Source organism: Artemia sp. Qi Xiang Cuo, chromosome 1, assembly GCF_049724085.1.
Source record: "Artemia sp. Qi Xiang Cuo chromosome 1, ASM4972408v1, whole genome shotgun sequence".
NCBI lineage: Eukaryota > Metazoa > Arthropoda > Branchiopoda > Anostraca > Artemiidae > Artemia > Artemia sp. Qi Xiang Cuo.
The window spans coordinates 86,990,139-87,003,696 of NC_142794.1; the positions used below are offsets into that span (position 1 = coordinate 86,990,139).

Here is a 13,558-nt window from a genome sequence, read left to right on the forward strand (position 1 = left end):
TGTTTGTTCCAAATTCAGTATGTTTTTTGCATTAGTCTGTTTCACCTTCTTTAAACGACCCAATTGTATATTTATTTATGTATGCATCACAGTATGAGTTATACCAGCAGCAACAACTTTTTCCAAACATGACACATATTTATTACCATGCGTAAAGACTCTGAGTCGTGTCGTCACAACCTTAGTTCAGTTGCTACTTAATCAGATCACAGGGTAATGACATTTAGACAATGCATTGTTGATGGCTGCAAACGCAGCTGAAAAAAACATGGTATGTTGGGGGTATCTTTATATGGAATTCCTACGAATAAGTAAGTATCTCTAGTTTATTTTACATTCGCTATATAAAATATAAGTATCTATAACTTTAAAATGGAATTAGACATATATAACTCTAAGTATATATGCAGTACATAACTTTAGAAGGTGATTTGACCTATTTAAAATATGTGAATAGTTCCTTTTAAAGCGAGTAGCCATAGTTGAGTGAACACAAGGGTAATACTAAAGTAACATGTCAAATTATCAACGAAATCATGCGAAGAAACAATTGCAGTCTTTCTCCTCGTATTGATAATAACGGCACGTTTGTAAGTGACAAAGTTGTTGTCGCTAATCATATCGGTCAGTTTTATTCAAAAGTAGGATCTTCAGTTCATGAAGGTGCTAAAAATGGTTCAATTTTTTTCTTTCGGATGAATTTGTGGATGAACTAGGGGAAAGACGAGAGTTTCAGTTTGAAAAATGTACAAGTGATAAGATTATAAAATTTGTTAAGAATATCAAATCAAATTCTGCTGAAATTGATGGTGTAAATGTAAGGACATTTAAAGCCTCAATGTTGAACCTACTTCCTTCCCTGCTTCAAATTATTAATAAATCCCTGAGAAAAAGAACCTTCCCAGATGCCATGAAACAGGTTCAAGTAATATCTCTGTTTCAAGGAGGTTCCCAGTCAGATATGGGTAACTGGAGACCAAGACCGTACCCAGAGGGTAGGGGTTTCGATCCCCCCTCCCCGAAATGTTTGTCTGACTCGTAAAAACGTAACAAAAATGGATATGAACAAATTTGTTATACGTTTTTTTATTTTTTTTGTGTAGACCCCCCTCCCCAAAAAAAAGGGCGAAATTCTCCTTACAGTATTCTTGGATTTTGTGAAAGCTTTTGATATAGTAGATTTTAGCGTTTTATTACGAAGATTGGAATGTATAAGGTATTAAAGGATCCTGTTTAAAATTGTTTGAAAGCCATTGAATGGTAGATCTATTAATGTTATGATTGATGATATCACTTCCGGCCCTTTTCCTGTAGCTTGTGGAGTTACACAAGGAATGGTACTTTGTCCTCATCTGTATTTGGTACATGTTGATACGATGACGTTTTACCTGCCAGATTCTTGTCAGACCTCGTGTGCTGAATACACTGCTTTAAAATTTTCTAGCTGGTGTTTGCATAGTTTGATTTTGAAGGCTAATCGCGTTTAAAAAAGTTCACATGTTTTTACTTGTTTAAAATTACTATTTGTTAATATTGCTATGAAGAGTTTTATTTTATATTCAAGAGTAAGTGAGCCCCAGGACATAAACGGAAAAATTTTGTTTTCGAAGGAGCCAGTGAAGCAAGTGCACGAAACGCGATACCTTGGTTTCTACGTAGATTACAATCTCTCATAGAAATGACAGAATGATGTTGTTGCAGCGATAATTGCACGAGGACATTTTTACCACCACAAATTTTATTACTTTCATATAATACTTTAGTCCAACCTTATATTTCATATGGATGATCAAGAAATTTTCAGTCAAATTTCAAACGAGTGCAAATTCTTTACAACTAAGTAATACAAATGGATACTTAGAAATGTTAATGACAATGAGGCGTGTTATAGCAAACTTAAGATGCTTAGTGTTGGCCAGCTTCGAGACTACCAAGCAGGAATATCCCTATCGGTGTTGGAATTGTGTCAGTCTTGAAGTATTTCATGGTTTTAATAGAGAAAATAAACCATTTCATAGTTATAGTACCCGCAATGCTGATAATCTAGTCACTGAATACAGAAGACAAGAGAAGAATCTAGAGCAGTTTTTTCCATCAGATATATAGGTCGTGGTTTGGAATTCTCTTCCAGAGAGAGTTTGGGCGGCGGAGCACTTTGGTTATTTTAAGAGTAAAATGAAAAACTTTTTTGAGGGTGTTGGTTTATAGATGTTTTTTTTCCTTTTCCTTTCTATTTTTTTTTCTTTTTGCTTTGATTATAACGAATATTATTTTTGGCACATTTGTTTCATTTTCATGACTAGAGATCAGTCATAATTTCGTTGTTTTATTTCCTTTTTTGTTTGTTTTGTTCATTTTTTAAGAGTTTCGTTTGTTAAGCATTTGTTATATACATGGTCGCTCAGTTTCAAATGCTTTCATGTCTCTCTCTGGGCAGCCACTTGGATGAAAGTGTTATATCATTTTCTAGTTAAACGAAGTGAATTGAATTGAAACCTACAAAGCCCTGAGCGTGTAGCTGGTTAACGTGACTTAATTTTTTGATATACCACATAAAATTATACCGGGCAGTCAGCCAGGTAGTCAAAAGGTACTGAAAAACTTCTTTCTCAATAAATGGCCGGTCTCATTTACTTTTAATAAAGTGAATAACTGTGAAATGAAAAAGTTGTCAAAAATACCCTAAATACCCCAGAAGACTTTCAAGGTCGTAAATACAGAATCCTGTGAAAAATTTAGGGTATAGCCTTGTGTTTAGCGTAAGATAATATTTATGAACAGGACATTTCACCAAAATGTGCAAATAAAGTACACATGAAGCAACACCACTTACTTTGAAAGTCTAGAATACATTCACATGCGCAGTATCATAGTTAAAGCATAAAAATATAGCCATATACTCACTACGAATTTATGAACAGGCAACGCATCAAAAAATTCATGAGCCAAAAAAAATGAAAATTTTTCAGGAAATTCCTTCAGCTGTCTATACCACCCAATCTGTGAGCCATGTCTAGTGGAGTTTTCTTTATAGCATATTGATCCTAAAACTGGAGCTGATGAGGAGCCACATAGATTTCTCTCTTGAATTTCGCTTAATTTTGGATTAACTTGAACTAGTTTTATATTTATCTGGTCCAATTGTAGTTTAAGTTTCTTGAAAACCTAGAATTATACTACAAATAACACAGAACAGCAATTTTGAGCATAAGCTTGCTTCAACTTAAAATACGATCACATGTCTATTCGCTTAGGATCCAGGAACAAACATGGATACGAATTTCATGCATTACCATAAGTGGTGCCCCCACTCAAAAAGGTAGAACCAGTTAAAAAATGTTCGTTTTTTAAAATAAATTAGAGTTTATTCATCAGCCTAAAATAACAAAATCTAGAAGCTAAGCTCGTAAAGGAGGTCACTACCCCAACTAGGCCTAAAAACAAAGGAAAAAAACCTATCATATAAAAATCACTAATAAGCGACTATACCCTACTACTATTTTTCAACTCATCAATTCTCAACATTCAACATATTTAACCTTGTCCTTCTCAATCCACCAGTAAAACACAAAAAATAAAAAAAAAATACAAATTAAAGGCAAAAGAGACCGGAAAACTGACTCACTCATCCCCGTATATCCTATAACTCTGTTCTTTTAACAGACTTCTAAATTCAGAAGCATCCGTCACCTTCTTGATCTCATCTGGCAGACTATTCCAAGCACGAGGGATAACATGGCAGATACAAAACATTGACCTAGTTGTCACAGGCTTAGGTGGTCTAAATTCATTCGAACGTCTTAAACTATAAGAATGTACACTAGAAACATATATAAAAAAAATCTTGAAAGCAAATTGGTAGCAATTTATTCTGATGTTCAAACATAAAAAGAACATTATAAAACTTAATCAATCCAAAAAATGGAACAATATGTAGTTCAGTATACCTTGCTCTAACCGAGGAACGCTTATCATCTTCAGTAAGTACTCTTAAAGCTTTATTCTGTAATACTCTATTCTGCGATAGATGATCCACAAATGTTGAAGACCAAAACAATATGCAATAAATCAAATACAGACGAATAAGGGAGAAATAAAACATTCTGAGAACCGGTCTTAGGAAAGTACGCTTTAGCTTCCTTATAATTCCCAAATTTCAGGCAACCTTAATTGCAAATTGATTAATATGGTCTTTGAAACTCAAGCACTCCTCGACCATTACTCCAAGCAACTTCACTGCTCTAACACATTCTATAGCATTCCCATCATGTTCTAGTTTCTCAATCCAGCGGTAGTAATTTACGTTTCTCCCACAAATCACAAATTGACATTTTTATGGTTTGATTTAAGTTTATTAAATCTCATCCATTTTTCTACTTGTTCCATTCAACTTTTTCAGAGCTAGTAGAAGTTTACTTTCAGTACTCGCAGCAACTGTAAAATGTCTATCGTCAGCAAAACTAGGAATTATAGTTCTGTGGCAGCGATCCTCTTTATCCGAAATCGTTATATCTTCAATGCACCGGTAAATGTCAATGATATAAATCAAAAATAAAATAGGTGCAAAAACTGACCCTTGAGGTCCTTCACTCTATGCGGGCTAGAAGTCTCACTTTCAATTTGCACAATCTGCATACGTTCACTCAGGAATAATCTAATAAGTTCCAAAAATTTTCGACGGATAATACGATTGTCTAACTTCTTTACTAAAATTTCATAATCCACGCAATCAAATGCTTTCATTATGTCAAGGAAAACGGATGCCCTTTTAAGAGCACGATCTAAACGATCATTCACAAATGTCGTCAAGAAGATCACTGCTTGCTCAGTTGACATTCCTATCCTACATCCGAACTGGATAGACCAAAAAACAGACCTATATTCTAGGAATTTAACTATGCTTACATTTATCAGTCTCTCTATTATTCTAGAAATAGCAGGAAGCAGCGAAAAAGGCCTATAATCGTCTAAATTCCCACCATCACCCCCTACAAAAAGCGGTTTTGCTTTTTAATCTTCGGACAATCGGGGAAAATACCTGACTTAAACACTCATTTATTATCATTACCAACTGACTAGAAGCCATAAGGATAAACAGCACGGAAAACATTCACAGTCATGAGATCTGATCCTGCTGCACTGTTTTTCATATTTTTAACCATTTCATACAACTCACTTAATTTAACCAGCTTTAAATAAGCAGAAACTTTGCTCTTTTAAGGCAGGAATTTTATAAAATCGCCATCTTCATTTAGGACTGGGATACTGGATCCCACATTATGGCCCACATTAGAGAATTGCTCACACACTGATTTGCAATTCACATTATCCCGAAGCTCGAGGGAGGCCGAATAGGTTTCGTTACAGACTTGATAAGTTTCCAAGTCTTCCCTTTATTTACCTCTGCTTCTTGAAACTTGAAAGCAAAATAATCCGCTATAGCTTTCCGAAGGAGACAGTTTAGCATGTTATTACAGCTTTATAATCATCTTTAGCAGCCGTTCCTTTATTTTGGATCAAATCCTTATATAAATGGTTTCGCCTTCTCGTACTTAAGAGTGGCACACTTCTGAAGTAAACCTGTTAATGTCCCACACCATTTATAAAATTTCCGATTGATATCATATTCCTGTTGTAGAAATTTGAATCCAGTCTTATCAATTTCCAATTTAAAACGGGCAACAACCTCAGAATCAATAATAGGCCTAATGACGTTACAACTATTTCCCTTATTCGACTGTAGGACTTGCGGCACTTTTATCATTACTCCAAAATGATCTGAAATACTATTTACAAGCAGGTGACTCATATTCAGAATTCATAAATATGTTATCCAATATTGACGCAGAATTCTCAGTCAATCTTGTACAGATGTTTATAGTAGGCTTCAGCTCGTAGCTAAGCATCATATCCAGAAACTCCTTAGCTCTCTGACTAGAATGTAGACTCTTCAAATCAATGTTGAAGTCACCACACACAAAACACGGCTGTCTTGTTCCACTCAACAGGTCCAGTTGTTCTTCTAACAGACTCAGAAATTCTACGAGGCTACTAGACAGAGGTCGATAAACAATATCAAGAACACATTTAAAATTAAACTTAGATACTTGCACAACCATCGACTCAAACACCATTTCTTTGTATTTAGTAAGGGAAGGCATCGGCAAGACAAGATCACTCTTGATCTATGTGCTAAACCTCCATGTTGGTGAAATTCCCTGTTTTTTTTTAAAACCAGTTGGTAGTTAGGAACATCTAATAGAGATGACGTATGAGACTTCAACCATGTCTCAGAAAGAGCCAAAACACGTAAGTCTTGAGTCGGCAAAACGTCCTCAAGGTACTTTAATGAAGTACTAATACCTTGGCAATTTAAATGAAAAACCGAAAAATCACTCGGGTCATAATCATTAATCCTGAAAATACTTATAAAAGCTGTTGCGATTGGCAACAGCTCGATTCGACCCGAATTTCCAGAGATTTGAACTGGTCTGTGATACCGTCAAGCTTTTTTCCGTTGTCTTTCAAAATAGTTAGAATTTCAGAAAAGCTCCAAGCCAGCGTCGAAATTCACAAAGTCTCTCCATCCTTAGGTAAAGATGACGAATAATCATTTGGATCCTCTTCGAATGAGACTTCCTTACGGTTTCTTTTATTTCGTCCCATGAATAAGCAGTAAGAAAAAAATGGACAGATAAATAAGTCGGCCGGTAACGATTTTTTTATCCATGATGTTAATAGCGTGCAGTGCTTTTAGCCGTTTGGCACGGCAAACGCCTTTTCCAATGACGGTAGTCAATAGGCTCTGCTTGTAATGAATCCTTTATTCCAGATAACACAGGCTTCGTCGTCTTCAATGTCGTAATCCTCAATTACTCCATGCAATTACTCCAGTCCCAAGCAATAATCACACAACAAAAATTTATCTTTGATCAATTCAAAACTTTAATCACACAAGCCATTTCACTTTTCAGTTATAACTACCTCACGGCATGGAGCGCCTAAGGTGTTACTCGTTAGGGGAATGAATCATGACTGCAGCGAGCAAGATTTGGGTCGCTAGAGGAGCTGAGCTTGACTGTACTCCCCTACCCAGACCACAAAATTAACTGTCTATATTTATGATTTGATGACTCAATAAGAAAGCTGCTAAGTCTTGGCAAGGCTGGGGAGGATTTAATAATAGAATACTAATCACTCATTTTATGACTAAAAAGTGAAAGGTATCAGTCATAGTAGTATCTCCCCGTGTAGAGCCAAATGATGGAGATAGTTGTGACTCAGATAAATTCTACTTACAGTTACAGGAACACATATAAAGGATCCAAGGTAGAAATATGGCATATTTCTTAGAAAATTTTTAAAACCAGATCAGTAGAAACAGACATAGATGGTATCCTAGCCTAGGTGAATTTGGTGTAGGAAAAGAAAAGAAAAATGGCTACAGACTACTGCAATTTTGTAGGTATAACAATGTTGTTATAACAAATAAAGTATTTGGTCATAAAAGAGTCCATAAGTTAAAATATTATTTAGGTGATGGTAAGACAGCTAACCTTATTGACTATGTTATTGTAAACGGAAGACTGACATGATCAATACAAGATACGAGGGTATATAGGGGTGATGTTATTGATGTTAAAAGTAAAGATCACCATCTAGTAGTGTATAGGGTTGATTAAAAGCTGTGTCTAGGGTTAATTATCTTCCGGGAAGTTATGACGTTGGTAGACTCCAGGAAGGGACTTTGAGAGAAACTTTCCAGGAAGAGTTGAATACTAAACCAGAGCGTTTAAAATTTGACAATGTAGAAGAAGATGGATGGAATATATTTAGGAAAATAATTTGTGAAGTTGGTGATCGCTTCTTAGGGAAGAAAGTTAGGAACACAGCTCAGAATATTAGAGAAAAGGCCTTATGATTAATAGACATGACAAAGGGCTTGTACAAGAATTATCTGAGTGTTAGATCATATGAAAATAAGAGGAAAATAAAGAATGTGGAAAAGGCATTAAAATATGATCTAAGGAGGTGTGAAGTGGAGACCATGGATAAAATTGCCAAAGACCTGGAAGATACTGATAGACGGCATAAAAGTAAAATATTTTACTGGCACGTCAATAAATTGAGAGGGAGAAATCAATCTGGAATTGTCCCAGTTAAAGGCAGGAATGGGGCCACAATAAGTGATAAGGACATATTTGAAGAGAGATGGGCAGAACATTTTGAGAATTCGCTAAACCGGGATAGAAGTACAGGAAAAGAGATAGAGGAAAAAAGAAAAGTTTATGACACCTTGGATATGAAGGAAGATTTATTTCGTGAGGATGAATTAGTGACAACATCCAAAGGATTAAAAAATAATAAGGTCCCGGGTACCGATGTAGTGATAAATGAATCTCTTAAATATGGTGGCTATGAGGTTAGAAATAAATTATTGAAGATTATGAATATGATTTTTTAAAAGGGGGAAGTACCTAGCAACTTTAGGAAAATCCGAATTAAACCCCTGCATAAGAAAGGTGATAGGAGTCTTTTTTTTTGGAAGAGCAAAAAAAGGAAGGGAATTAGAGTACGTCTCCAATTTGGCAGAAATGTAGACATGAACTAGAAAATTATGGAATTGTTTAAAAAAGAAATTAAAGTATAATATTGAAGGTACCCAGTTGCTTAATCGCTTAATCACTTTGAAACTGACAACCATTTTACCAAGTTGTTTTACAAGTATTTGATTTGACGGAAAATTATGGTAAGCCTTAAGAGTAAGAACAGCACATACTTCATTACATGCAGGAGAGTTGATCCATCTATAATCCATATCATTTGGCACAGTAAAAGTGAGCTGCAGGTTTGGAGGTTATTTTCCCAGTGAAGCAGCACGGTGGTTTACATTATGCTCCCCGTCTCGCATTTTCATATAATCTTTGGCATAGTTGTTTTTCTCTCGCAATATTTCTTCCAACAGAGCCATTACCTTACGAGAAATCCTATAATTTGAAGGATGTATAAGGCGTTCGTCAACAGCTTCATCTGGGTTTAAAAAGTACATTTGGCCAAATGAAGGTGGTTCAATTAACTGTCAAGAAAATTTTTGATCTTTCGAAAATAATAATTCGAAAAAAAAGGAACCTGACAGATATTTTATTTGCAGGCCTTCTTATCTATTGAAGATCTTAGAGATTCTCTCGACTCGGTAGAAGCACTCTTAAAGAAATATGAGGACTTTGAAAAGTCACTTGCAGCTCAAGAGGAGAAGACAAAGGCATTGGATGACTTCGCAACTAAGCTAATCAACGGGGATCATTATGCTGCTACTGAAGTTGTACAAAGAAAAGAAGCACTATTGCAGCGCACAACAGCCCTTCAATCAAAGTCCCGTATAATTTTACTGTCTTTAAGAGGAGAGTGTGAGTGAGTAAGAGAGAGAGGAAGGACAGCGAGTGAAATAAAATTTTACTTTCCCTATGTTTCTTCATTTTTTCCTGCATATTTTAAGAACTTCACTTGTCTTAGAAAATTTTAGAAAATGTTATGTCTTTGGTTTTTTTTTAGTCCTGCTGTATATTGGTAATAATAACTGATTTCTATTTCATTTGGAAATTGAACAATAATTGAGTTTTATTTCAGAAAAAAAAGTTATTGCCTCTCCCAGTTATTGACAGCACAAAATATTTTACTTCAAAATGATATCAGCACGATGGGGTTTTATAAAAGGGAAGAAATATAAATAATATTAATGAAAAAAGTTTGTTCGTACAGAAGAAATGGAAACTGAAGGTCACAACGTTTCACTAACCCTAACTTACATCCCAATTTTGCAAAGCTTAGGCCCAATATTAAATATTCACTTGAATTACAAAAAATTGAATGTTGTGCTCATGAGTTTTGTTCTTGAAGTAAGATTTTCCTAACAATAAACCTTTAATCAGATCGAATCACTTCTGTCCTTTGGTGACCCACCGGAATAAAGTGTGGGGTAATTTTGCCAGATAGTTTCGAACGTAGAGCGTATGTTTGCTAATAACAAGCACACCTCTTCTGGAAAATGAAAATTATTTTTCTTGAAAACAATCGTCATTTGCAACACATTGGACACTAAAAAGTACGATTGGACCAGTGAATTTTCCACTTAAATATCCAGTTTTGCTAAATCAAGGTCTTAGAATTAGACTAGCGTAAATATGATCAAAAGAAACGTTAAGCAAGAATAAGTTCTAGGTCTAAAACTAAAATAAATACCACCGCATTCCCAAAACAGATCGGAAACACACAAAATATTAGATTTACCGACCCTACAGACATCTTTCTAAAGCGACAAAAAATCTTGGTTCGTTCCTAAATCCCAATTAATCTATCTTATAACCTTTTACTATAAAACGTCAGACAGATCACACAAGAAAGTTAAAAAGGTCACTTCTTATAACCTGACGTGATGAGTTTTCCTTGTAGGTGAATTTTTATTAGTCGTCTGATTTCATCATTAACAATTACAAAATTGTTAGAATACAGTGTAACATTTTATGACAGATAATGAAAATAAACCCAATTTTGGTAGAAGAAAGACTGATTTTCGAGGGTTTACAAAGGGCTTATGCTCTGGCACATGCATTAATAATTAAATTGCTTAACCTTATGCAACAAATTCATGGGAGTTTTTTCTTATCAATATTTTGGGAGGAGATTTTAGTTTTAGAATTCTTGTACTTTTACTTTCATAAGGAGTAAAAAATAATTTTCAATTTTTCAACATTGACGTTGCTTCCGAAATTTTTCTGTAGATTTTTGTATGTTTTTATTGTTTTTTTTTGCAATAGTTTGTTGCCGTTGAATGTTACGACGGAGTTGTTCTTATTGATTTAGTTAGTGTTCTAACCACATATTTCTCTGTTCTTCACTTTTTTTTCTCGTTGTGTTTCTTGCTGTTGCTTGTTTGCGAACCACATGTTTCTCGTTATCCTCTTATAACGAAATCAATCAGGAAACTGAATATCAGGAAATTGAAGAAAAGACCGAATGGAAAAAGAGAACAGATACATAAGATACTGCATAATTCAAGGAGGTAAATAAGGGTTAAGTAGGTATATGTGAAAGACTCCTATATCTTTGCATAAAAAATTTGACCGTAGGTGTAAAGGGGCACTAAACATTTAGTATCGCATTTGTGATTGATCATGGGTCCTGGTGATGAAATACAGCAATAGCGAGGATAATATAAAATCACAAACATAATCTGTGGTTAGAAGACAACCAACGGCGATCATCACAACGAATCCCAGAATAATATAAGTACTGTAAAATGTATGATTCTATGGAAGAATAAGCAGGCGTACTTGAATTCACGTTTCTGAATTCAATTGAAATTACTGATTTGCCACCCTCAGACTTAAAATTAGGGCTTAACACGATGATTTTGCTAAGGCTTAAATTGAGCATCACAAATATGTAAGCCTGCCGTGCAACTATCACTTAGATTATTTTCCCAAGTCACACTTACATCACTTCTAAATCATAAGAATCTATGGGCACTTTCTCAGTTCAAAGGCGACCTTCACCAAATCAACTCCGTAATTAGATGATCCACCTATTTTATTAATGGCTAATGAAAAATTAAGATTGCAACACTTTTAACCTCTCTCCTCTCTCTGATTTGGCACCATGTGCGGCTACTGAGCTGTATCACACAATTTCCAGAAAAGGAAATGAGCATATGCACGCAGTTGTCTTTTTTCAAATTAGGTTAACTCCGGTCATTTTGAGAGTCGCCCGATTACAGATACCTGAATACAAACGGATCCTTTAGAGAACTCATACACTTATATTATACGGGACCCCACATCAATAAAATGAGTTAAGAACGGCTCTAGCAGAGGGCTAATACTTAGAATTTAAGACACATGAAACCTATATCGTAGAATATAAGCTTATTTAAGAGTGCAACAATATTACCCTCTCTCCTCTTTCTGATTTAGCATTATGTGCGGATACTGAGCTGGATCAGTAAAGGCCATGAGCAGATGCAAACAGTTGCTCTTTTTCAAATTAGGTTAAGTCAGATCATATGGAGTCTAACCTGATTCTAGAGAACTGAATACTTATGGATTGTTCAGAGAATACATAGAAGTATTTTACAAGGGACCCCTTGATCAATAAAGGGATTCAAGAGTGGCTCTGCCCGAGGACTAATGCTTAGAATTGAACAAATTTGAAACCTATATCGTATAACATAGGCCTATTTAAAATTTGAAAAATTTCTAACATTCCCGTGCAAAACAGCTCAATGTTTAAAAAGAAATTAAATAATAATAATAATTTAAATTCTTAAAAATTTTTGAGGGTAACATCGATATTTGCTTTCCCTAATATACCAATCTCACGACTGAAATTTAATCGGTTTTGGCATAAATCCTAGGAGTATCAAGTTTTTATTAAAAAATAATAGGTTCAAGAGCAATGGCGTCAAACCTTTACTGCTTAATTAAACACAAAGTTTCAAAGAGGCAAAGGATTGTTCTTATCCTTAAAATATCATCAATCAGGGCTCCTCTACCAGGTCCTAACTCGACAATTTGAAATGGCTTTGGGGATCCAATTTTTTGCCACTCGTTTACAAGCCATACTCCAGTCATCTAAAATGGACACACAATCTGAGCATACGTATATTAGCATTAATAAACAGTGGCACACTCTAATGCGCTTGGTTCGAACTATTGGACACGCTTAACTTCAATAACAGACAGTTTCCTATTCAAATGTTGTTGCTAGAGACTAGGAAGGAACTATTTAGTTTTGAAATATAGTACTACTATTATCCCAAAAAGTCATCACCAGAGGCGTAACTTTCTATGGGGTAGGAAGAGAAACTGCCCCCCAGACCCCAGTTTGCCTCCCTCGACTGAAATTTATTTTTTTCAAAAATCTTGTCAAAACTAAAATACGCCTACATAATTCACGCATCCACAGAAACGGGTCAGTTTTCTTTAGTATATCTTTGCCTTTATGGTACAATATGGCTCATTTTTATTTTTCCTTGTAATTTTCACTTGATTTGGAAAAATTCACTTCAAATTGTCCTTCCCCCAGGATTTTGACAAAATTACGCCACTGGTCAGTACTGTTTTGTAGAAAGATTTACAATTCAGACTAAATTGTGTCAATACACTTTATATGTTTTTAACTCCCTTCACGATCCCTATTAAGGTGCTCTGGTTATCACTGAGCGCTGTTAAGCCCTAATAACGAACGAAGCTATTAAAATATGTTAGAGAGAGAAGAAATAAAAATGCAAAATAGTAAAATAGAGTGAGTGAAAGAAACAGAGATGGGAGCTTTTTAAATCACCAAGAGATTTATGAAAGGGGAAAGAGAGAAATGAAGAGAAAGTGAGAGAGACAATCAGACAGTAAATTAGAAAGAAAGATAGAGATAGCACAAGGCACAAAAACCTTTGACAGCTTCACCAAGATAAGAATTGAAGGAGCAACATTATAGTTAGGATTCAGAAGAAGGGATTCAAAAATAAAAAATTTATTTTGCAGCCAGTTGAACAATAAGTGTATAT

At 35.0% G+C, this 13,558-nt stretch overlaps 2 protein-coding genes across 2 annotated transcripts in view; one reads left to right on the top strand and one right to left on the bottom strand.

Moving 5' to 3' along the window:
- The window catches only part of LOC148956866 (uncharacterized), a 159,013-nt gene extending 149,481 nt beyond the window's left edge, over positions 1 to 9,532 (top strand). The window contains exon 6 of the mRNA XM_089087625.1: positions 9,152 to 9,532. The gene's annotated coding sequence lies outside the window, so the exon portion shown is untranslated. The remainder of the gene's footprint in view (positions 1 to 9,151) is intronic.
- The window catches only part of LOC148956868 (protein arginine methyltransferase NDUFAF7, mitochondrial-like), a 44,162-nt gene that overhangs the window by 13,410 nt on the left and 17,194 nt on the right, over positions 1 to 13,558 (bottom strand). The window contains exons 3-4 of the mRNA XM_089092388.1: positions 12,516 to 12,626; positions 2,905 to 3,165 (exon numbers count right to left, since the gene is read on the bottom strand). Coding sequence (XP_088948514.1) covers positions 2,905 to 3,165; positions 12,516 to 12,626 — 372 coding nt within the window. The remainder of the gene's footprint in view (positions 1 to 2,904; positions 3,166 to 12,515; positions 12,627 to 13,558) is intronic.